Source organism: Miniopterus schreibersii (assembly GCF_964146895.1).
Source record: "Miniopterus schreibersii genome assembly, chromosome: 5".
NCBI lineage: Eukaryota > Metazoa > Chordata > Mammalia > Chiroptera > Miniopteridae > Miniopterus > Miniopterus schreibersii.
In genome coordinates this window covers 3,661,952-3,685,248 of record NC_138106.1, presented here as the reverse complement: position 1 = coordinate 3,685,248, position 23,297 = coordinate 3,661,952, and the positions used below count along the sequence as shown (strand labels likewise).

The 23,297-nt window shown below is 61.3% G+C and overlaps 1 protein-coding gene across 2 annotated transcripts; it reads left to right on the top strand.

Moving 5' to 3' along the window:
* The first annotated feature begins 349 nt into the window (after positions 1–349).
* On the top strand, positions 350–22,163 carry PFKL (phosphofructokinase, liver type). Of its 2 annotated transcripts, none has more exons than XM_081139020.1 (22): positions 350–516; positions 4,558–4,631; positions 9,161–9,238; positions 9,859–10,048; positions 10,782–10,947; positions 11,406–11,450; positions 11,685–11,793; positions 12,033–12,128; positions 12,704–12,796; positions 14,613–14,738; positions 15,661–15,725; positions 16,057–16,120; positions 17,415–17,561; positions 17,859–17,929; positions 18,433–18,520; positions 18,780–18,932; positions 19,403–19,567; positions 19,946–20,007; positions 20,227–20,338; positions 20,999–21,098; positions 21,186–21,291; positions 21,614–22,163. In XM_081139020.1, the coding sequence occupies exons 1-22, from the start codon at positions 432–434 to the stop codon at positions 21,759–21,761; spliced, it is 2,343 nt and encodes a 780-aa protein (XP_080995146.1). In that variant the 5' UTR covers positions 350–431; the 3' UTR covers positions 21,762–22,163. The 2 variants fall into 2 exon arrangements, 1 of the variants encoding a protein (XP_080995146.1); XR_013998926.1 differs by having other exon boundaries at positions 354–516; positions 20,227–20,324; positions 21,053–21,098.
* Positions 22,164–23,297: the final 1,134 nt, after the last annotated feature.

The window sequence follows — 23,297 nt, the reverse complement described above, 5'->3', positions numbered from 1 at the left end:
TATGCCTAGGCGTCGGGCTGCGCTAGGGCCCAGCCGTTTCTAGCCCTGAAGAGCTCTGCTAGGCTGGGTGTGAGCTCAGAGCGCCTGGGAGATTGTGAAGCGGGCCTTGGATAAACGGGCGCCTTCGTCAGGCCGAACGGGTTTAGGACCTTAGAGCTGGCCGCGGTCCCCCGGGGCCGCAGAGCCCGCTAGTGCGGCGCTGGCCCCGCGAGCTGCGGGTTCAGGCGCCCGGGGCCCCGGGGACAGCTGCGGGGCCTGTCCGCGCGGGGGCGCTGGACCCCTCTCGGCGCTCCGCCCGCGTGGGCAGCGGTGACCTCACGCGGGGACGGGGGCGGGGCCGGCCGGGCGGGGGCGGGGCGCGGAGCTTGCGGCTCGGGAGCGGGCGCGGGCGCGGCGCAGGCGGAGAGCGAGCCACCAGCCTCGGCGGCGCCATGGCCACCGTGGACCTGGAGAAGCTGCGGATGTGCGGGGCCGGCAAGGCCATCGGCGTGCTGACCAGCGGCGGCGACGCGCAAGGTGGGCGGGACGCGGGACCTGTCGCGGGGCTGCGGGTGGGGGCGGCCCCCCGTCCCCGGGCCCTTGCGCGCGACCTCGCCACCTTTGGCCGGGACCCGGGGTCAGCGCTCCCGGCCGCGCGGCGCCTCCCGGCCCCGGGCCTCCCCGGGCGCCCGGGCGCTCGCCTACGTGCTGCGCGCCACGGCGTCCGCGCCCCGCCCCGCCCTCGCGCGCCCGCGGAGGTGTGTCTGCGCGCAGCGGTGGCGGGGACGCCGCGCGCGGGGCCGGCGCCCCTCCTGCCGACGCGGAGGCTCCCCGCACGCTTTGCGGGGGGCACCTTTCAGGAGACCCGTTTCCCCAAGGCCGCGCTCGGCCGTGCGGGTCCCCGCACACCTTGAGAGCCAGGCCCTTCCTGCTTCTGAACCGCACGACCTGGGGACACTTTGACTCTCCCAAGCATGGCCTCCAGGGCGGCTCTGACGCCGCGCCCTCCCCCCAGCCTGGCTGGCTGGCAGGGGTGGGGTGGCACACCTACCCAGAACAGCCAGCCTCTCAGTCTAATGTTGAGGCCTAGTGAGGACGAGGGTACCTTGGGGGGGGGTGGTGTGTGCGCTGTCTGGGGCTTGGGGAGTTTCTTTTCGCCCAGACTTGTTCTCATACCTTGTACAGGGGAAGCCCAAGGTGGTGGCCTGCCAGGGTCCTGCTGTTGGGCCTGGCAGAGCTGAGCAAGTGCCCTGCCTGGGGGGTCTGTCCCAGCAGCCCCCATCCTGGCAGCTTGGTCTCGTCCTGACTTCGGTTTTTCAGCGCCTCTGACCTGGGATGGCCAGTTTGGCACCTGCTGTGCTGGGCCATAGGGCTACACCCTGAACCCCAAGAGAGACCTCATGGAGATCAGGAAGCAGGACTGGAAGGGATGCCAGCACCTTCAGGCTGCACAGCTGGGCTTGGTCTGCCTCCCTCCAGGTCGGAGAGCGCAGACGCACACCTCCCCTCCTTGCCGCGGACCTGACTCTCATTCCCCACTCAGGGAAGGCAGAAAGAGTTGCCTCTGTGTCCTGGGCCTCCCTGCCGATTCAGGTTGAACCCTCAGGGCCTGGCTGGCTGGCAGTCAGCGTGCCCTTCTGCATGTCCACAGCGCCTCATGGCCAGAGCGCCTTCTACCTGTTTCTTTCTAGAGTGTGGCCAGTGAGCTCTGGCTGGGGTGAGGGGGCTTAGAGGGTGGCCTTGGGGGAGCATCACCCTGTGAGATTAGACTCTGAGAAAGGACACACCCTGAGAGGGCTGGACCCACCTCGCCAGCCAGGCACAGAGAGGCCCGTGAGGCCCCCAACTCCCATGGCTCGTGTAGGCAGAGCGGTCTCCACCCCAGGCTCCTGTCTGCACAGTGGAGACAACAGCAGCCGAGGGGGGGTTGAAGGGTAAATGGTGTGTGTTTAGATAGGGGTGTAAAGCCTGAGTTGTGGCCCTGCTGCCTCCCACAGAATGGGCAGTGCTTCCTGCTCACGGCTGGAGTGTGACCTGCAGTGCACCTGCTGGCTGACCGCATGCCTTTGTCTACAAGCGTCACCACTCCCCCAGAGCCCTGGCAGCCTCTGCTCCTCTCCTGTGCTCCCTCCAACCTGCAGGCATGGCAGCTGTGGTTTCTGGTTGGAGCTGCACTGAGGAGAGCTGCAGAAACGTGCCCAGGTCAGGGCTCTGCCAATGTGGCGAGGAAGGTGCAGGGCCAGTGGGTACAGTGCAGACCATAGCAGTTTAGGTCAGTAAGTGTGCCCCCCTCTAGCTCCCATCGTGACTCCTGTGACCCAGCTCCAGACGTGGGTGCTCAGGTTACCCTCAGGTGCCCCCATGTCCTTCCAAGTAAAGGCCGACCTCATAGCGACCTGATAGTACCAGGTATCTGCCTTCCTGGGTCCCATGTGTGCCCTCTTCTGTCTGCCCTTCTTTGTTCTTTGTGTGCCCTCCCCCGCCGGTTGGCGCTGGGCTGACAGCAGCTGAGTGAGTGGGAGCCCAGGTGTGCACTCACCTCTCAGGTGCTACAGTCTAGTCTGCTTGTTGGAATGTGTGCAAACCAGCCAAGTTCACAGAGTGGAGGGCCAGACCTGGGGCCTGGCTGAGCCGGTGTTGACCAGCCCTGTGACCTGACTCAAGCACTTCCCTTGGGCCTCGGTTTCCCCTTTTGTAAACAGGCAGGAGGAGGCAAGACAGGCCACCTGGCAGGTTCCTTCCAGTAGCCTGGAAGCGGCCTCCTCTGCCAGCGTGAGGGCCTCTCCTGACCACAGCAAGTGTCAGTATGTAAGGGACAGCAGTTGTTCAAGGATGTCTGAGGACTTCGTACAGAAGTAACCAGAGACTTGTAAAGTAGCCCAGCCCACCCACCATCCCACCATTCCTCGGTCGCCTCCTGTGGGTGCCTCCTCCCGGACCCTAAGGAACAGTCAGGACCCGTCTTTTCCTGGTGGATCAGTAGGACACTGATGTCCTCCTGTATTTGCAGGTGGGGATTTACCTTCCTAACCCCCTGCCCCGTCTTCTGTTTCCCAGCCGGGCTCTGTGTCTACATGACCCCTGGCAATGTAGTGTCGTGCTGAGGCTGGCGTCATCCCGTGATCACCCTCTTCCACGTTTTTTTCCTGGGAGCGGACTGTGATAAAGTCACAAATGCGTCCGCCTCACTTGGTTTGGTTGCATCGGGGGTTTCTTCCAACAGGAAGTCAGGGGATGCGCCTCCCTGGTCGTCTCGGAGGGTTCCGAGTCGCATGCTCCCTCCGCTGGCACACGCAGCTGCTCTCCTGCCCACTCTTCTCACTGGCCCAGGGTTGGTTTTGAGGATGAAAAGCAGATTAAAGGGTCATTAAATGCCTTTTTAAGAAGGCTACTTACAGCCCTGGCCAGTGTGGTTCAGTGGTTACCGTTGGCCCATGCACCGAAGGGTCCTGAGTTCCATTCCCGGTCGAGGGCATGTACCTGGGTTGTGGGTTTGCTCCCTGCCCCAGGTCGAGAAGTGTGTGGGAGGCAACCAGTTGATGAGTCTTTCTCACGTCGATATTCCTCCCTCCTCCCTCCCCCTCTCCCTCCGTCTTTCTCTGAAGAGCAATGGAAAAAAATATCCTGGAGTCAGGATTAACCAAAAAAACCCAAAACACAAGAAAAGCCTACTTAGAGCAGCTGTACAAGATAATCCATGCCCTCAGGCTGCCGTCCCCCTGGCATCCAGCTCTGGGCTGAAGTTCAAGAGTTTGCACTTAATGCTGCTCGGTGTTCTCCTGTGAAGGGCTGAAAGTGTTACCCTAACCCTGGGGTCCCTTGGGTCCACCGGGCTGGCTAGTGAGGTGGCCTTGGCCCCAGGTTGGCCAAGTCAGGGGCGGGTGACTGGAGAGACAGCTGGAATGGACAGTGGCCCTCTCCTCCACCCACTCTCCTTGCCCTGCTCCCAGCTGCTGGCCTCCCCCTGCCTGTCAGAGGTGGGGCTCGGACCTTCAGCCTGCAATGGGCCCAAAGTGGCCTCACCAGCGAGGGTGGCTGGGGGAGGCAGGTCCCCCAGAGTGAACCACCTGCTGCCAGGTCACGGCCACTGGGACGATGGTTGAGGTCGAGAGCGGGAAGCTTTACTCCTGCCCCGTCTTCCTCAGTGCCCCCCACCCACACCACAGGGGGCGCTGCCCTCTTCCTGCCTCACAGAGCTCACCGTTGGGGGCGTGGCCGGGCTGACGGTCCCAGGGCCAGCGGGCACCGTGCTCAGGGCGCTCCCTGAGCTGTCCCCAGGGTTGTGGTCGGGAAGCACAGTGGCGGCTGTAGGGGAGCAGGGATGGGGTGCGGCCTGAAGTGATGGGATGTTTGCACACCCTGGTGTCCGCGCTCAGGCTGAGTCAGGCCCGGTGGGAGTTTCCTGGTTTAACTCTGGGCGGCTTATTTCGACCGCTCAGAAGCTGAAATGACTGGGGTGCACCCTGTGATCTGGGGCTGGGCCCCCCACTCCTGGCTTGGCCGCCGCCCTGAAGAGGGTGGTCTCGGGTCCCGACACCGTGCACCTCCGCTAACGGCGTTGCCCTGACTCCCTCACAGGTATGAATGCCGCCGTCAGGGCCGTGACGCGAATGGGCATCTACGTGGGAGCCAAGGTCTTCCTCATCTACGAGGTAAGGCTGGGCCGGGAGGGAGACGCCTGCCCTGTCCCACCCACAGTGGTCGCTTGTTCAACTTGAGGCTCAGGCCAGAGGGAAGGGAGGGTGACAGGGAGGAGGAATGGGAGGGGGCCAGGCCCCTGCTCTGGGGTGTGGGTGAAGAGCCTTTCCCCCATTTGGGGTCCTGTGGGGTGGGCCATGTCCCTGGGGAGATAGGAGCGCATAAAGCTGCTGTCCTCTGAGGCGGGGACCTCAGCCCAACCTGTCGTCCTCCAGCCTGGTCCCCCTTCAACCCCAGCCCTCCTGTACCCCTTACACACACAAACCCTGGGTGACTCCCCCAGTAACAACAGCAAACAGCCCCCTTTGGAGTTGGTGTCCCCTTTGCCTCCCCCCACCCCCAGTCCGTGTCACATTTGGAGCAGGTGCGCGTGTGCACACACGAATTCCTCTACTGTTTTGTGGTTTTCTGGAGGTGTCGTTACTTTGTTTTCACTTTTTAGGCAAGAAGTAGCGACCCACAGCCTCTCTGCTCTCCATACCTCCCTCCTCGCCCTGTAGGCTGTCCCTGTCCCTGCCCCTGGCCCCAGGCTGGGCCGGGCCACACCCAGCCCTTGGCCGCAGGAAGGAATGAGCAGCAGTTTGTGGGCCTCTGCGTCCTGCAGGGCTCTGACCCCCAGACCAGGACTGGGTGGCTGGGACCCTGCAAAGCCCCAGGTTTTCTTTGGGGGGCAGATGTCCTGAGAGTCTCAGCTGCTGGGCAGGTGGGGCCCATGCCCTGATAATGGTCTAGAATCTTCTGGAGGACGGGAGATTCTCCAGGGGGTGGCCTGGGTTTGTGGCCTCTGGACAGGGAGAGGTGGGTCCAGGCCCTGCCTGAGGCTGTCCACAGGTGACAGACGCATTCCTTCACCTCCTTGACCCTCAGTGTCTCTTCTGTTAAGTAAGGGTGCCAATCCCTTCTTTGTGGGGATGTTAGGGCACAAAAGCCAGTGCAGTGTTGTGAGTTAAAGCACTTTCACAGCCGACACCGAGGAGGGCTCAGTGAGTGGGAATGGTTTTTGTTCACCCGGGAGCCAAAGCTGGACCTATGGGCTCAGAGTTGATATAGGAGAGCTGCCAGCGGTGCACTTGGCCTGCAGCCAGTTCTGGGGCTGCCTGGGGGCCTACTCGGGGGCCTACCCTGGGGATGGGGAAGGGAGAGGTACACAAAGTGGGGGGTGGTGTGCAGAGACATTTTAGAAGGTTCCCAGGCTAGGAGAGGAAGGTTGTATCTGTGAGACTTTTTTAAACTAATTTATTTTTCAATTACAGTTGACTTACAATATTGTATTAGTTTTAGGTGTACAACCCAGTGATTAGACGTTTATATAACTTACCCAGTGATCACCCCAGTGAAGCTAGTAGCCATCTGACACCGTACATAGTTATTACAATATTACTGCCTGCTGAGTCTGCCCTTGAGTGTGTCTCTCGCGGAGGTGGTTGGGTGGTGCCTTGGCGTGGTCCAAAGCTGTCCACTGGGTGCGCTAGCCCTGGGGCATCCTGGGAGGTGCAGGCCAGGGTCAGCTGCTGCTTGTGTCCTGCCGGGAAACACCCAGCATGGGCTAGTAAATAATCTGCACATGGCTGCCACTCGTGCTGGGCTAGGAGGTGCCCAAGTGTGGCCAAGCTGTGAACCAAGGCTGGCTACTGCTAGTGCCCGGCGTGGGGCCACTTCGTGAGAGGTATGGGGCGCCACGGGGCCAGATGCTTGTTTAAGAGATTTTAAGAAAGTCTGCAACATGAGGCAAGACAGGCTGTTTGTATGGAAAAGTCACCGGAAGTGGCTTGGATGGACCCGAAAGTTGGCTGGGGTGGGGTCTCAGGGAATCACCAGGGAGGGGCGAACAGTATTAACCAGGTTATGGAGACTCCGGCATGGTGCTCTCCCGTTGGCTCTGTGGGAGTGGGGTGGGCGCCCGGCAGAGGAGCAATGGCCTCTGCCAGCACGTCTGCCTGGGAGAAAGGTGCCCCTCTAGCTCTCACCCTGATGCCAGACAACTCAGTTCCTCCCTGTGTGTCTCCGGCGCCTGTGGAGCTGCTGGCCCAGCGCAGGAGCTCAGGCGGAGCGCGTCCGAGTAGGTCCTTGCGCCGCTGGCCTTTCAAGAGGAACGCCTGGGACTCCAGCAGCCTCCGTCTCGCTCAGCCACAGTCCCCGCTGGTTTCCACAGCCCGAAGTTATGGGGACTTCTCTTCCCAGCACGGGGTCGCCGGGCGAGGGGATCTGGTATGAGGCTGGGACCCCTCCCTCCTCAGGGACCTCCTAGGCCGGGATATCCCTCCTGATTGTTAACTGCCGCGCCTGGGTGTGGGGCAGTCCTCCTACCGGTCTTGACGTGGCTTCTTTATGTCCTTAGTTGTAGGACTTGTGTTCAGCGCGGTGTCAGGCGGTTCTGAGTGGCGGCTGTCCTGTAGTTCGGCTGTGATTCTGACGTGGTCGTGGGAGGGGGCGAGCACCGCGGTTCCCTGCGCGGCCGCCCTGACCAGAAGCTGCCGTCTCTCCTCTGCGTTCTGAATTCAGCAGAAGTGACAATCTGACTTACAGGCTGCATCAAAAGGAGCCTAAAGCTTTCTCTCTGGCCTCTTAGAAGGGATGTTTTGTGGGGAGCCGCCCCCCCGGGACAGGTCCCACTGCTCTGACACTGCTGTGCTGTGAGGGTAGCCCAGGCCGACCGGGCAGGGGAAGACCGATGTCTCGGCTCCAGCAGAGCTGGGTCTGTGGGACTTTGGTTGGAGCTGGCGCGCCGTGGGGCAGGGCCAGGCTGGCGCTGTGCGCGGGCTCCGTGCCTGGTCCTGGGTTTTGTAGACTGAGACCCGCCTGTTTTGTAGCTGCTTGCTTCTGGCAGTGCCTGCCGTGGATTTTCAGGTCATTTTCCTGTTTTTCTACTAAGAGCTGATGGTGGCAGGGCTGGCTTGTATCCTGGTGGCCACATTCCTGACCGGAGGGTGGAGGAGGGAAGGAGGGAGGGAAGGGAAAGACATAGCAAGGCTTGAGCCGCTCTGAAGGTAGCTTGGTGGTCCCCAGCCTGGGGGGCTCACTCCTCCTGTGGGCCTGAGAACCTTCTCCTAATTCTGATTTCTGACGGAATGGGAACCTGCCCTGCTAACTCGGGCTGGGCTGTGGGGCTGGTGAGGGAACCTGTTAGGTCCTGAGTTGAAGAAACATTCCTCCCTGGGACCTCACTGCGCCCTCTCATGTGTAGTGCCCCACCTCCACCCCCAGGGGTGAGAGCATTTGCCCTACCCGCCTCCAGGGCCTTGCTCGCAGGACCTTACAGACCTGGGTGACAGAACAGGGGTGGGACAGCCCAAAGGAAGGAGGCAGAGGGGGAGTAGCTGCCCTGAGCTAAGCTGGGCTCTAGCTCCAAGCAGGCACAGTGGCTCATCCACTAGTTCACTGGAGAGGCTGGAGGACTGCCTGGAGGAGGCAGCCCTGCTCATCTCAGCACAGTGGTGCTACATCTTTTCACCATTTATGAAATGCACCTGCTCTCTATCCAGACTATATAAAGAATTCCTACTGCTAAGGAAGGAGTAGTCACATGGTAGAGGAAATGGACAGGATACCTGACCAGGCATTTCTCACAGAGGCGGTCCAGATGACCAGTGGCTTATGTCATAGAAAAACAGTATTTGGTCACCAAGGAAATTCAACACACAGCCACCTGTAGGGACCCACATGCAGCCACCGGGGTGAAGACTGGCACAGCCTGGTGCTGTGGGGCAGAGCACCTAGAAGCCCGGCTGCATGGGTGGTGTGTGAGGAAGTTGACAAAGCACAGTGGGGGCCATGTGAGCCGCTGGTGGCTGCTCAGCACCCAGCACTCAGGAGCCCTCTTGCAGGAGACGTGTGTGTTCTTAGCAGCCTTATTTCTAATAGCCTCAAGCTGGAGGCCTCCCACAAGTCCATCATTGGTGGACAGATCATGCCTATGGGGTGCGCATGGAGGCCCTGGGGACAGCAGCAAGCTGAGACACGGCTGTGCACAGCCATGTGGGGTCTTGCAGACACCAGGTTGAACGAAAGCCAGACTCAGAGCAGACACTGCTGTCATTTCTGCATCTGATCGATGTCCTTAGGAGGCAGGACAGTGGGTTCCTCTGGGAGGGAGGGTCCTGGAAGGGCAGAAGGCTGTTGGGGACCAGGCTTCTGTTTCTGATCTGGGCACGGTGACCTGGTGTGGCCTGAGGAACAAGTGGGACACCTGTGATGGACACATTGCTTGTGAGTGACACTCTGTAACAAATAGATTTGCCAGCCCTGCAGAGGGGTTTCCGGAAGGCCCGTCTGGGTGCCCTGGCCTCTTTCCCCCAACAGCCTGTGACTCTTGGCCAACCCCGACTTCACCATCTAAGGCACTGGGGGCCTCTGTTGTCAGGATCCAGGAGCCTGCATCCTGCCGGATGGGGTTTTGGCCAGGCTCCCAGTACCCTGCTTGCAGACGAGGGTTCTGTCCAGCTGCTGTGGGTGCCCATCTCATGCCTGTGCTCTTCGGTTTCAGGGCTACGAGGGCCTCGTGGAAGGAGGCGAGAACATCAAGCCAGCCAATTGGCTCAGCGTCTCTAACATCATCCAGCTGGTAAGGCCTGTGGTGAGCCCTTTCTGCCTGTGAGCATGTGTGTGCGCACAGAGACACACAGACACTTGGAGACACACAGATGCAGATAGAGACAGAAAGAGACAGACACACATAGATGCACACAGAGACACAGCGAGACAGACACATGGAGACCCACAGACACAGATGCACGCAGAGACTATGCACGGAAGCACACCCCGCCCTGTGCAGGCTCGGCTCCAGGCCCACCACGTCACCTGGCTGTGTGGGGTTGTGGCGTTGCAATGGCCCCGGACGTCTCCACTACAAGGGCTCAGTCTGGCCTGTGCACACACACGTGTGCCCTCGTCTGTGTGTGTGTATGTGTGTGCACACCCATGCAGCCCCTTAGTTTTCAGAACCTGCTCATGTCGTTACCTTGTTTGAACTTCCCAAGACTGACAGGTAGTCACTGTCCTCATCGTATATTCCGAGAGAGAGCCAGGGAGGGTGACACCTGCCCAGGCTCTGGAGGAGGCCCTGGACTTCACCCTCTCAGTCCTGCAGGGCCCACCAGTCCCCTGCTGCCCAGTAGCAGGTCCCCTCAGTGTCCTTGTGGGGACACTGCCTTGTCAGCCAAGGCCTCCGTCTCCTTTGCGCAGGGCGGCACTGTCATCGGCAGTGCCCGCTGCAAGGCCTTCACCACGCGGGAAGGACGCCTGGCAGCGGCCTACAACCTGGTCCATCGTGGCATCACCAACTTGTGTGTCATTGGCGGGGATGGCAGCCTCACGGGCGCCAACATCTTCCGCAGCGAGTGGGGCAGTCTGCTGGAGGAGCTGGTGAAGGAAGGTGGGTTAGCAGCCAGAGCCGGCTTGGAGTGGGCGTGGGTGGGGCGCTCAGAGGCCACGGCTCCTGCCTCGCCGTGCTAGGCGGTGGGAATGGGCAGAACGAGGGGAGGCGGGGAGACCCTGCCTGGCCGCTGGCTGGGAGGAGTGGGCCTCGCCCAGCCTGAGGTCACACGATTCCCGGCAGCTGCAGAAGCTGTCCGCTGGGTTTGGCTGGTAGTGACGCCAGTGTTTGAGCTGGAGCCCCTGGAACCCAGCATCAGGGACCCCCAGGCAGGGTGGGCAGCAGTCCCAGCTGACTCACCCCACGCCGTGTGGACAGTCTTGTCTGTGATTGATTGCTGGATGTGGTTTATAGGCTTTGGCATAGTTCGTAGAAGCGTAATCCTTAACATTCGATAACACCCAAGATACCTAGTCCCAAGGTTGCCAGTCGGAAAGTGACCTCATGGTTTCAGTATGTGCTGCTCATGTGGGGCCTGGAAATGAGGGGCACAGCTCACTCTCTAAGACTGCCCTGGAGGCCTCCTGCTTGGGGCGCTGAGGCTACACTTAGCTTTAGGGGTTCAGCGGCCCTCTCACCCCTCAGGAGTCTTGCTGCAGGGCCTGGGTAGGGGGAAGCTGAGCCTTGGGACCTTCCCGGGCTGCTCTCCCAGGTCGCTGGGGGTGAGAGATGAGGTCTCTTGCCCCCTGTCATGGCCAATGGGGCCTCAGCTGCCCCCACTGCTCCTTCCCAGGCAAGATCTCGGAGAGCACGGCTCAGACTTACTCTCACCTGAACATCGCGGGGCTAGTGGGCTCCATTGATAATGACTTCTGTGGCACCGACATGACCATCGGCACGGACTCGGCCCTGCACCGCATCATGGAGGTCATTGATGCCATCACCACCACCGCCCAGAGGTGAGCGAGGCCTCAGCCCCCGCCAGCCCCACCCTGCCACCAGGTGGGCGAGCTGGGGATCCTGTTCTCCTGGCGAGGCTAGAGGCTGCCACTCTCCAGGGTGGGATGGTGCATCCCACAGGGGGGCCATCAGACTGCTGCTGGCTGGTGATGGCCAGGCCCAGGCCAGGTAAATGGCCTTCAGCCTTAGGAGAAGTCAGTGAAATGAAGCCTGGAAACCCAAGGTCACATTTTGCTCTGACACTTGCCCACCTTGGGAGTAGGAAGGGCAGTGTGTCCTTCCTCTACTCAGTGTTTAGCGTGGCCTGGGCACTCCCGGGACAGAGCTGGGCTGTGGGTAGTGTGGCCTGGCCCCTGTGGCTTGGGGGAGGTGGTTCTGCAGGCCTGTGAGGTCGGGCCTCGCAGTTCAGCTCCTGGAGGCCCGACACTGACGCCTTCTGCCTTCTCCGTGTCCACAGCCACCAGAGGACCTTTGTGCTGGAGGTGATGGGGCGGCACTGCGGGTAAGGGGGCTCCCTGGTCAGCTGCGGTGTGTGGGGGCTACAGGGGAGCAGGAGCCAGGGTGTGGCACCTCCATGGCACTGGGCACTGTGGGTGTGAGAGCAGGGGGTGGGGTGGGAGTCCGTCTCTGGGGCTGGATGCAGGGAGGACAAGGGAGGTGAGACTCAGGTGACCCGGGTCTGGGGTCCGGGGTGCTGGGTCCAGCCCTGAGCAGGTGGCCCCTCCCGCTCCAATAGGTACCTGGCCCTGGTGTCCGCCCTGGCCTCGGGGGCCGACTGGCTGTTCATCCCTGAGGCGCCCCCCGAGGACGGCTGGGAGAACTTCATGTGCGAGAGGCTTGGGGAAGTGAGTGGAAGGGTCTTCTCACCTGTGCCGTTTGCCCCGTCCCTGGCCTGAGGGCCCCCTTCTTCCCTGCTGCCCCCCAATTCCCAGGCCTGTGGCTAAGATCCCCCCCACTCTCCCCCCAGCCCCAGGAGGGCCATGGGTCCCTGTTGGCCCCTCCTCACTTGGGGGAGGGCTGGTGGGCGGCGGCTGTGTCAGGGCGCGTGTCTGAGGTTGCTCAGCCCTGGGTGTCTCTGACCCAGACCCGAAGCCGAGGGTCCCGGCTGAACATTATCATCATCGCCGAGGGCGCCATCGACCGCAATGGGAAGCCCATCACCTCCCGCTACGTGAAGGACGTGAGTGCAGGAGGGGCCCCCCAAGCTGCCTGGGTGGTGTGGGTGGGATGGGGTGGGGCCTCGGTGGGTCTGGCTCCCTTTATCTTCTGTCCCCAAGCATTCTTGCTGGGCTCCTTCCTCGCGCACAGGAGGCTCCAGGAGGGCTTCCTCGGTGACAGCCAGATGGGGGGCATGTGCGCTTGGGGCTCCCGGAGATGCTCTGGCCCCGGAGGTCAAGGCCCATCTGGAATTCCATGTCCACAGACTCACACAGAAACATACATAAACATACACCCTGTATACGGAAACACATCCACACTCACACGGAAACACACATGTTCACATACACAGAAACACCATCTACACACTCACATGGAAACCCACACTCGGGTACACAGAAACACATCCACACATTTACATGCTGTGGGCATGAACCCTGAGCTGGCTCTGTGGGACCGTGGGGCACTGACACCCCGGAATCCTCAAGGCCTGGCAGGGAGGGGTGAAGACCGGGGTTTGGGGCCTGTAGGGTGGTGGGGGGAGGGTGGGGGTGGGCAGTGAACCCAAGGACCCACTCATTCTTTCCCCATGAACAGCTGGTGGTCCAGAGGCTGGGCTTTGACACTCGTGTGACTGTGCTGGGCCATGTGCAGAGGGGAGGGACCCCCTCGGCATTTGACCGCATCCTGGTAGGTGGGGTGTTGCTCTGGTCCCTGTGTGTGTGTGTGTGTGTGTGTGTGTGTGGTGAGCGTGCCTGCATGTGTGGTGTGAATGAGCATCCCCTCCTGTGGGTGAGACTCAGTTATGGCCCCTCCGTTTCTCTGTGGGGGTGGGAAACGCAGACCTGGGGACCCATGCCTCCTGGCCAGCCCCTATCCCTGCCCCACGAGTCAGCATCTCCCTACCCTCCTGGCAATGGCTGTGTTAGATCCGTGAAAGGAGGGCAGGGTGAGCAGGGGCAAGGCCTGTGGCTCGGACCTCGTGGGGCCCGATGCCTGGTGGTTCCAAGTCTGGCCTAAAGCCCAGGCACCCCAGTCCTTATGCAGGGGGCAGCCAGGCACTGGGTGGGGGCGTGCTGGATTCTGGCCTGAGAGTGCCATTGTCATTCTGTTTACTGCTGGGTCTCACCTTGCCCCCTGCAAAGTGGGAATCGTGTTGCAGACAAATGGAGACAAGGTCTTGGACCAGGGAGGGCCCATGGGTGGTAATGTGCCTGCATGTTAGGGCTGGTAACCCTGGGGGTTGGGGGCTGGAGACAGCCCGGGCAACTGTGCCTGTGTGAGGCCAAATGATCTGCTCAACCCTCAGTGAGCTGAAGCTGCTGTACTGCACTAAGCCTTACCAGGAGGCAGCCCACAGTCTCCTCAGTCCCCCACAGAGCAGTGGGGACATTGGCCTCACAGAGGGGCCTTTCCCACCTGGCTAGGCACCTCTGCATCCTATGTGAGGCCTTGGGTGTGCTCAGGACAGCCTCCTGAGCGTCCTGAGACAGGGCCCAGCACTGACCCTCCACCAAGCCTCGGCAGCAGAGATGTGCCAGGGTGGTCTGGGGTCTCCTGGGCTTGCAAGAGAGCAGGCTGGCTGCTGTTTCATGGATGCTGGTGGAAGACGCGAAATTCCTGGCTCAGTTGTTAAAGCCAGAGCAGCAGCATTTTGTGCTGGTCCCTGAGCCCAGTTCCCACAGGGTAACACCTGCACACACAGTGTGTCAAGTTACAGGGGAGAAACCTGAGCTCAGGGAACCCCTGTCTTTGCTAATGAGCTACCACCAGTGCTCCTTGGGGGACAGGAACTTTCTTTTATGGCTGTTACTAAAACTAACCTGAGCAGTGGTGACTCGCTCACGAGGTGTGCAGAAAGCCACGGAGTTCCGGGGCACTGTCTGAGGGTGCATCCGGAGGCAGGGGCCCCGCCTGCCACATCCCACGGAGCAGAGCTCAGCGACCTCGGGCCTTGCTTTCTTGCACACCTGTCCCTGCTGGCTGTGCCAGGACCTGCATTTGTGATTTGTGTCCAAGGAGGGCAGTCCCTAAATGAGCTGGCCCAGCCCGTCAGCCCACATCCATCATTTGCTCACATGCCAGGAAAGCCCTGACAAGAAGGGGCCCCAATTGAGATCCCTTGTCATAGTGGAAAGAACCCTGGAAACCTGGTTCTGATCCAGGTTGAGGGACCGTGGGTGAGGCCTGTCACTGCAGCCCGGAGGTCCGGGGCCGGGCCACACTGTCCCAGCAGGGCTGCGCGAGACCCCATGAAGCGGTGCCTGGATGGGCTGTTGTGAGTGGTGGTCATATTAAGTCACTGTTTCTGTCGCCATTTGTTCTGGAAGCTTTGACCAGCGTACGTGTGGGGAGCTCTGAAAGTTGAGGGTTCGCATGTGGAATGGGGCCTGGCTCAGTGCGGCCCCAGAGCAGGGAAGGGCCAGGAGAAAGCGAGTGTGCGCCTGTGCCTGTATGCGTGTGTGCGCACTCCGGGGGGTCGGCTGAGCCCTTCTCTCCCACTCAGAGCAGCAAGATGGGCATGGAGGCGGTGATCGCGCTGCTGGAGGCCACGCCCGACACGCCGGCCTGCGTGGTCAGCCTGTCGGGGAACCAGTCCGTGAGGCTGCCCCTCATGGAGTGCGTGCAGGTGGTGAGTATGTGGCCTCGCCTGCCGAGGGCAGTGCCCTGGGGGCCTCTGTGGCTCTCCCCTGCCCCCAAACCACCTGTCCTTCCAGGCGTCTCAGGGCTGCCAGCGGGCTGTCTGCACAGACCCCTCTCCCAGCCTCACCTCCTCTGTGTTATGTGTCCCGACCATATGGGTGTGTTGCTTCCCCCGTCCCCCCAGGCTCACCTCGGTATCTGAAGCCTGCGATCCTGGGGAGGGGAGTAAGCATGTATGTACCCAATGTGGGGCGAGCTCCGAGAGAGGAGCTAAGCTAAGGTCAGCTCCCCAGAGCCAGTGGCTATGGACCTGCCTTGCAAACTGGGTGGTGGTGGTAGAATTTGGGGCAAAGATGGGAGGGAGGGGGAGGAGGGGTGGCTGGAGCCACTGCGTAAATTCTGGCAGATGGCGTGGGGGTCATTCGACGTGACTGGAGCAGGGGCCCCTGGAAGGGGGCGTGGGAGGTGAGAGCAGAAAGGCTGAGAGGCTGGGTGTGGGGATACTTGCCCTGACTCCACAGGTTTGGGGAACCCTGCAGCTGGGGAAGGCTGGGTGGGTAGGCAGGAGGGAGTGGGAGATTGGGCCTCCCTGATGCTTATCTTGGGAGAACCTCCTGCCCTGACTTCCACCAGCCCTGCTTCTGGGTAGGCTGGGTGTTGGCTGTGGGTCTGGGGACCAGATGGGCCTCAGCCTCTGTTCCCAAGGCCCTGGTGGGGGCTGAGGAGTGAGGGTGGCTGGGGAGGACTATTGGCCAGGCCTGGTGGGGCCTGCTCAGCCTTAGCCAGCTTTCCTGATTGCTGGCCTTGACAGTGACCGCTGCTGAACAGGTCTGGGACAGGCCCACCGAGGCAGGTGGCTGCTGTGTGCTCCAGGCCTCCCCTTTCAGCCTGCGCTTCTTGTTTTCTTTAAGACAAAGGACGTGCAGAAGGCCATGGATGAGAAGAGGTTCGACGAGGCCATCCAGCTCCGTGGCAGGTGAGGGCCTCATGGGCTCGGGGTCCTTGGCAGACTCCTGGCAGCTTGCACACGGCTGAGACCCTTCCTTCCACGTGTGTGTGGCTGAGCAGTCCTCAGTTAGGTGCGGGGCCTCAGTTGGCGCAATGAAAGAGGGGAGGTGGGGTGCACCATGTCCAGCTCCTTCGTGGCTGAACAGTGGGCCATGCGCTGAGCTTAGTTGTGTGTCCATGGGCTGTGGCTGTGGGCTAGGGAGTGGGTTGGGAGTGGGCTGTGGTTTTCGGCTGTGGCCATGGGTTGGAAGTAGGCTGTGGGCTTGGGCTGCATGATGCATGACTGGCTTTCGTTCCAGGAGCTTTGAGAACAATTGGAACATTTATAAGCTGCTTGCACACCAGAAGGTCTCCAAAGAGAAGGTGAGGTCTTGTGAGCAGCAGAGCCCACGGGTTTAGGGTCATTCCATGGGGTCTGCCTGCTGCCACCCACCTGGGGAGCAGGGAGTTTCAGCGGCCCCCCCTCCTGTGTGGGGTCTGAGCTGTGCGTTGTTGCTGGACCAGTGGGTGTCAAACAGCCAGGGTCTGGGCCTGGAGGTTATGGTGGCCAATCGCTTTTTAGACAGTTGCAAGAAATAAAGTCAGGCCTGTAGATTAGCTCAGGAGAAAAGAGAACGGACGTTTATGAGCCATTTAAAGACAGCAAAACCCTAGGAAATGGTTTAGCTGTCTTCAAGATAAGGGTGATGAGAGCAGGATTTGTTACTGAAGTCCTGGAAAGGGTCCCGTTAACAGTGTTGGATGGTGGGGTCCTGGATCTGCTGCCTCTGGAGCCACGGCTGTGGGGGTGGAAGCTGCCTCTTGGTAGAGGCTGTGGTGGTGTTAAATGCCTGTTGCTATTGTCACTGTTGTCACTGTCCTCACCATTTTGAGGAGACCCCTGCAGTGTGTCTGTAGCCTGGGGGTGGTCATCACCCTCTCAGCATCACCTTTTGTGGTCCCTCTCACCGGCCCCCATTTTATTCCGCGCACAGCAGAGTGGTCTGCACACCCGCTTCCAGAACTGGCTGGGGTGTGCCCGCCTCTGGAGCAGTAGGGGATGTTACCAGGACCCACTGGGACCACACTGCCTGGCAAACCCCTGGCCATGTGTGGCCATAGAGCACGTGGCATGAGGCCGGGTTCCAGGGACACAGTGTGCGAGGTGGATGTGAAATAGCCTGTTAGCAATTTCCTACATTGATTCCAGGTGGAGGTGATGATATTTTGGTTGTGTCAGGTTAAATTAACCCGAGAAGTGTTAATTGCTGCTTAATGTGGCTGTTAGGAAACTTATGATAGCAGTGGCCTTTCTCTCTGGTTCTGAACCACTCACCAAGGACTTTGGGGTGCCGGATGCTGACCCCTGAGTGTGGGGTGATTGCCGAGGCTCCAGGCAGGAGTGGACTCTGGCCTGAACCTGCCCTGCTGCCCCCGCAGGGGAATTAGGCCGCAGCAGCCACATCCTGCTAAGCCTGTGGCCAGCCCCAGCAGCGTGTGAGCGGGGCCTGCACTGCAGCCCATTTGCTCTCCCCCAGAAGCTTGTGACATCATGAGGACAGATACTTGTCATTCCTGGAAGAGTCAGGCCGGTGGGAGGACCTGTCATTGACTTGTCTGGTCAGCGGTCTCTCCCCAGCCCCGTGCTCATGTTCCTGTCCCTGTCCCTTCTCTGAAGACCCAGTTCTCCCTGGCCATCCTGAACGTGGGGGCCCCGGCGGCGGGCATGAACGCGGCCGTGCGCTCGGCAGTGCGCTCCGGCATTTCCCAGGGCCACACGGTGTATGTGGTGCATGACGGCTTTGAAGGCCTGGCCAAGGGTCAGGTGGGTGCCGGGCAGCAGGGCGTGCTGGTCACTGGCTGATTTATTTCTCCCACCTCCCAGCTTACAAACAGACCAGGGGCTCATGTGGCAACACGGGGAATGGCCAGTTAAGACCATAAAGAAAACGGATCAGAGGATGAGGGAGGGGGGTAGCTCCCGGGGAGGGGGGCGGTCCACGTTAGCCGCCCAGCCCAAGCACCTGGGACCCTGCTGTTGCCCTGTGGGCATGCTGTCCCTGAGCACAGGCCCGTTACCTGAGGAGGAATCGGCCAGCACCTCTGCCCCGTGTCCCTGCAGGTGCAAGAAGTGGGCTGGCACGATGTGGCCGGCTGGCTGGGACGTGGAGGCTCCATGCTGGGGACCAAGAGGTGAGTGGCTGGCAGCTGGCTGCCGTGGGCAGCTGAGAGATCCAGAGCGTAAGCTCAGCGAGGGGAATGGGGGGCTGCAAGGGGAAACCCAAACTGGGTCCTGGGCTAGGTCCCCCTTCTGGCTGGTGATCTGCCAGAGCGGGCTACAGACCCTCCTGCTTGAGCTTCCTGGCTGAGGGTTCACCTGAAGTCACCTGCATAGGGGAGGCTGCTAGGTGGCCCCACGCCTGCCAAGAGCTCATACAGGCCACAGGGGTGAGGGGCTCCTCCATCACCTGGCAAGGGCCTGGCAAGGGCACTGAGTGGGTGCCTGGCTGTCCCTCACCGGCAGGCCCCACATGCCTCAGGCACTGAGCCTCTGCTGCTCCCTGTAACCAGGAATTGTGCCCGCATAGGGCCTGCATTGTCCCGCAGTCAGGTGCAGGTCAGGCAGTGTGCGCGCTTCCTTCCAGCCTGCTGGTCTGTGCAGACGCTGAGTGTTCATCTCACTGTCTCCCTTGCAGGACGCTGCCCAAGGGCTACATGGAGAAAATCGTGGAAAACATACGCAAGTATAACATCCACGCGCTGCTGGTCATCGGAGGCTTCGAGGTGAGGCCACGGCAGGGGACCAAGGCTGTGGAGGGGACCTGAGAGCATCTCCCTCTCTTTGGGGGCTGAGGTGGCCCTTCCAGAAACCCTGTGTGCAGGGAGGTTATTGGCAGGGTCCAAGGAAAGTGATGCTTGGTTTTGGGAGGGTTTTTACCTCCTCCTGAGGCTTCGTGGTTCAGATTAAAGCTGGCAGCCCAGGCGCTGGGGGCGGGGGCGGAGCAGGGCAGCTCTGGCCCTGAGCCCCTGCCCGCCCCCACAGGCCTATGAGGGGGTGCTGCAGCTGGTGGAGGCCCGCGGCTCCTACGAGGAGCTGTGCATCGTCATGTGCGTCATCCCGGCCACCATCAGCAACAACGTGCCGGGCACGGACTTCAGCCTGGGCTCCGACACTGCCGTCAACGCCGCCATGGAGGTAGGGCCTCATGGTCCAGACTCCAATGACCCAGTTATTTTATTTCCTTTTGCTCAATCTTCTATTTAATGTTGTAATTTCCTTTCATACTCTGAACTGTTTGGGGTAGGGTGATTATTATATGTCGCATTGTCATTAGCATCTGAAGAGCACATGCCACCTGATTCCTTCTTCACAATGACCTACACTGGCAGCAGGGACCCTCCTGTTTACAGATCAGGGAGATTCTCTTAGCAGTGTCCCCGGCCTTCACCATTGTCCCCTGGGGGCAGAATCACTCCTGTTGAGGGCAATTCTGTGTGGCCTGTGGAGAGCTCATGGTGAGGGCTGCAACGCCCTGGGCAGGTGGGCGTGGGAGTGTCGTGGCCTCCTGCCCGCCCTCAGTCAACTTTGGGGAGAGAGCTGGTCTCTGCAGCATAGCGGGTCCCGTGGCCCATTGGGGAGGACCCTGACCACCCCTGGGCCCCCAGAGCTGTGACCGAATCAAGCAGTCGGCCTCAGGAACCAAGCGCCGCGTGTTCATCGTGGAGACGATGGGGGGCTACTGCGGCTACCTGGCCACTGTGACTGGCATCGCCGTGGGGGCTGATGCCGCCTACATCTTCGAGGACCCTTTTAACATCCAGGACTTAAAGGTGAGCTGAGCCCTCAACCTCCTCCTGCTGCGGGGCTGAGTAGGCCCCCTCCTGGCACAGAGCCTGGGCCTGGCCAGGGAGCCACGGCTCAGAGGGCTGGGTGCTCGCTGCCTGAGAGGGGACCTGGCCATGACCCCTGTGCCCCTTTCCTCCCGCAGACTCCCACTCTGTGTTCATGGCCTCATGGTCCAACTGATACCTCTCCACTCCCTCCTGCCACCTGCAGGCCCCCATGCCCCCCAGCAGCTCTTGGCCCCATTGGTTTCATCTATCTGTTAGTCTGGAATATTCCTGCCCAGACAGCCTGCCTCTGGCTGCAGCGGGGGCAGTGCTGGCTTCAGCCCCGACCCTGGCTTACCGTGTCCCCTGCTTCTGCAGGCCAATGTGGAACACATGACGGAGAAGATGAAGACGGAGATCCAGAGGGGCCTGGTGCTGCGGTGAGGCTGCGGGTGGGCCCGGGCGGGCGGGAGGGTCTGCCCCAGCCTTGGAGGGGGCTTCCAGACCCTGGGCAGTGGGTCAGAACAAGGTGGGGGGGCTTGGAGAGGGGTAGGTTGGGTCAGCGTTCCTGAGAGGCCTGTGGCCTAGCCCAGCGGGCTCAGCATCAGGGGAGGCCTGAGGCAGCTCCCACTTCACAGTTTCCCTCTTTCTCTTCCCAGAAATGAGAAATGCCACGAGCACTACACCACGGAGTTTCTGTACAACCTCTACTCCTCCGAGGGGAAGGGCGTTTTCGACTGCAGGACCAATGTCCTGGGCCACCTGCAGCAGGTATGGCATGGGGGAGCGTGGTCCCTGGCCCCCTGCCTGTCTGCACCTGGCGGGGAGCCTAGGACACCGCGGATGAGGACCCTCTCTGTGCACATCTCTGTGGGGCGCCGGGTGTGGTCATTGGCTGCTTCATCCTCGCACCCCTGGGCAAAGTGCTCATTGTCCCATCACCCAGGTGGGGAGACCGTGCTCCTGTCTGCTGGGGCCTCCCCATTGGCTAGGAAGGCGTGGGGCCAGGACCCCTTTGGTCACCTCTACCCACCATGTCCCCACCGTCTCAGCCTCCTAGTGGCCCTGCAAGGAGCTAGAGCTGTGGGGTTTCCCAGCCTGATGTGAGGGCTGTGTGCTCCCCGAGGACTCACCTCTCCTGGGGGGTTCCTTGCTCACTGGAGTGGGACCTGCCTGCCAGATGCATAGGCCCACAGGGGCCACCCCATCTGGTGACAGTTAACCCACTGCCTGGCCTCTGGAAGTGGCTTTTAGGTCAGATTTGAGGTGGAGGTAGGGGCCAGGGGTGCTGCAGGCAGAGGGGATTGGGTGTCAGAAACTGCTTGGAGAGCTCACCGCGGGGCCGGGTTTTGGGACTAGTGGGAACCGGGCCTGCCTCGGCTGGGTCTCCTCCCTACAGGCTGGACTGTAGCCTCACCTACTGTGTTTCAGGGCGGGGCTCCAACCCCATTCGACCGGAACTATGGGACCAAGCTGGGGGTGAAGGCCCTGCTCTGGGTATCTGAGAAGCTTCGGGCCGTCTACCGCAATGGTATGTGGGGTGGCGGTGCGGCTCGGCCTGGCCTTGCCCTCTGCCATGGCCCTGGGGGTGGGCTGCAACACGTGCCTGTGTCTACAGGGAGGGTGTTCGCCAATGCCCCCGACTCTGCCTGTGTGATTGGCCTTCGGAAGAAGGTGGTGGCTTTCAGCCCTGTCACTGAGCTCAAGAAGGACACTGACTTTGAGTGAGTCCCTTGGAACTGAGGGTGGACTGCTGGGCCCAGACCTCCCGGGCGGGCGTGCTGGGACGGGAGAGGTAAGGGGCCAGCTGGACCATCAGATCTGAGTGCACACGCTCCCCATACTGTCCCTGGTGAGTGTGCTGAGCCCGTCCTGGCTGCAGGCCCCGGAGGGACGGGGGACCCTGGACACCACTACTGTGGGCCACTCATGTCAAGGGCCCGGTAGGGTCCAGGGTTCAGAGGAGGGGGTGCGGTCTCAGGTGGGGGCTGTGGCCAAGGTGGTGCCCTGAGCCCTGCCCTGCCCCGCCCTGCCCGCCCTGCCCAGGCACCGCATGCCCCGGGAGCAGTGGTGGCTGAACCTGCGGCTGATGCTGAAGATGCTGGCGCACTACCACATCAGCATGGCTGACTACGTGTCCGGGGAGCTGGAGCACGTCACCCGCCGCACCCTGAGCATTGACAAGGGCTTCTGAGGCTACCCCACCACCCTCTCGGCCGCCCGGCCCCTCTTTGCCCAGTTGCTGCCGCCTGGAGCCTGCGGGCAGGAAGGCAGGTGGTGGGCAGGCTGGTTCCCTCTCAGCTCTGCCCTGGGTTCTCATGGCCCCAGCCTCCAGAACAGAGCACCCTGGGCACCCACCTTCCGTCCCAGGGAGCATGAAGCATCCACTGCCTTTCCTCCTTGGACCCCCACATCGTCCTGAGTCTCTCCCCATGCTGGCCATTTACCCTCACCAACCCTTGGGGTCTAGCATCCTAGTCTTTGTGCCAAGGGGTATGTCCCCAGGGGCCTTGCTGTGACCCTGCTCCTGTGCACTGGACACTAGCTGAGCAGAGCTTGTCATCTTTTATAGAAATAAAATCACCCCAACAGTGGAGTGCTGTCGGTCTCTAGAAAGCTGGGCCCATGGGACTTGGCAGGGAGGTTGGGCTTTCCGGTGGTTGCAAAGGGGTTGGTTCTGGTGCTATCCTCTGGCTCCGGGGCCAGGGGGTCTCAGAGACATGCACTCTGAGCCACACTCACTTCCCAGGGCCAGTAGGCCCCTCTCTGCTGATAGGGGGACTTGAGCCTCCACTGGCCATCCTGAACCTCTCCAGACTGTCCTTAGGGGTGACCTGAGCCCCTCCAGGATGTCCTGAGGGGTGACCTGAGACTCCTCAGCCCTGTCCTAAGAGGTGACAAGCCTGGCTTCCCCCAGGATAAGGCTTTTTAGTCTGGTTCTGGGCTCCAAGTCTGACCTTGAATGGTCCCCCAGCCTTAGCCTGGGCTGGGGTCTCTGAAGCAGAGCCAAGGGTCCTGGGGCAGGTGGCTGATATGAGCGAGATTGCTGGGAGACCCTGGTGGGGGTGGGCATCGAGAAGGGAAGCAGCCAGAAACTTCACCACCACGGGCCATGGCCAATCCTCCAGAAGTTCTGGGGCAGCGAGAGCTTTGATCCACAGCATGGTATGGACGGGCACCCAAAGGGATGAGCTGAACTGGACAACATGGAGGTAAGCTTGGTGGGACCTGTCACTCCTGAGCTTGCTGCACTGCCCAGGTCTCTTCCCACAGCGGCTACCTGGGCACTTAGTCCAGGGCTGCTCAGCCTGGACTCCTGCCCTCAGTGCTGCAGAGGCTCAGGGTGAGGTTCTGGGACTTGTAATGTTTTGTGGGGAGGCCCTGGGCTTGGGAGGTTCACAGGCCACATGGGGCGGGGGTCCTCGGCAGAGGTCTTCTGGCTGGGCCAGGCTCGGTGGCTGTAGGGACAGGGTTGGGCCCTTCATCCCTAAGGCTGCCTTCATGTCCTGACAGACCTTGTCCGGGAGCCTCGGTCACTCTATGAGGACAGCAGGTGTGATGTCCCTGTGCCAGGGGCCCACACCAGCCTCACCTGAGGGCTCCTTGGTGCTCACCTCTGGAGCTGGGCCCTCGGTCTGCTCTGCCTGCTGTGAGTGGGGGCTGTTCTGAGCAGGCTGTGAAGCATCCTGGGTCTGTCCTGTCCTGTGTAAACGGGGGCTAACAGGACACA

Excerpts from the sequence above, each read along its gene's own strand:
- PFKL (XM_081139020.1), top strand. The coding sequence starts at position 432 with ATGGCCACCGTGGACCTGGAGAAGCTGCGGATGTGCGGGGCCGGCAAG. Across the intron at positions 10,049-10,781 it reads GGAGGAGCTGGTGAAGGAAG|GCAAGATCTCGGAGAGCACG; the intron begins GTGGGTTAGCAG and ends GCTCCTTCCCAG. Across the intron at positions 18,933-19,402 it reads CCGTCAACGCCGCCATGGAG|AGCTGTGACCGAATCAAGCA; the intron begins GTAGGGCCTCAT and ends CTGGGCCCCCAG.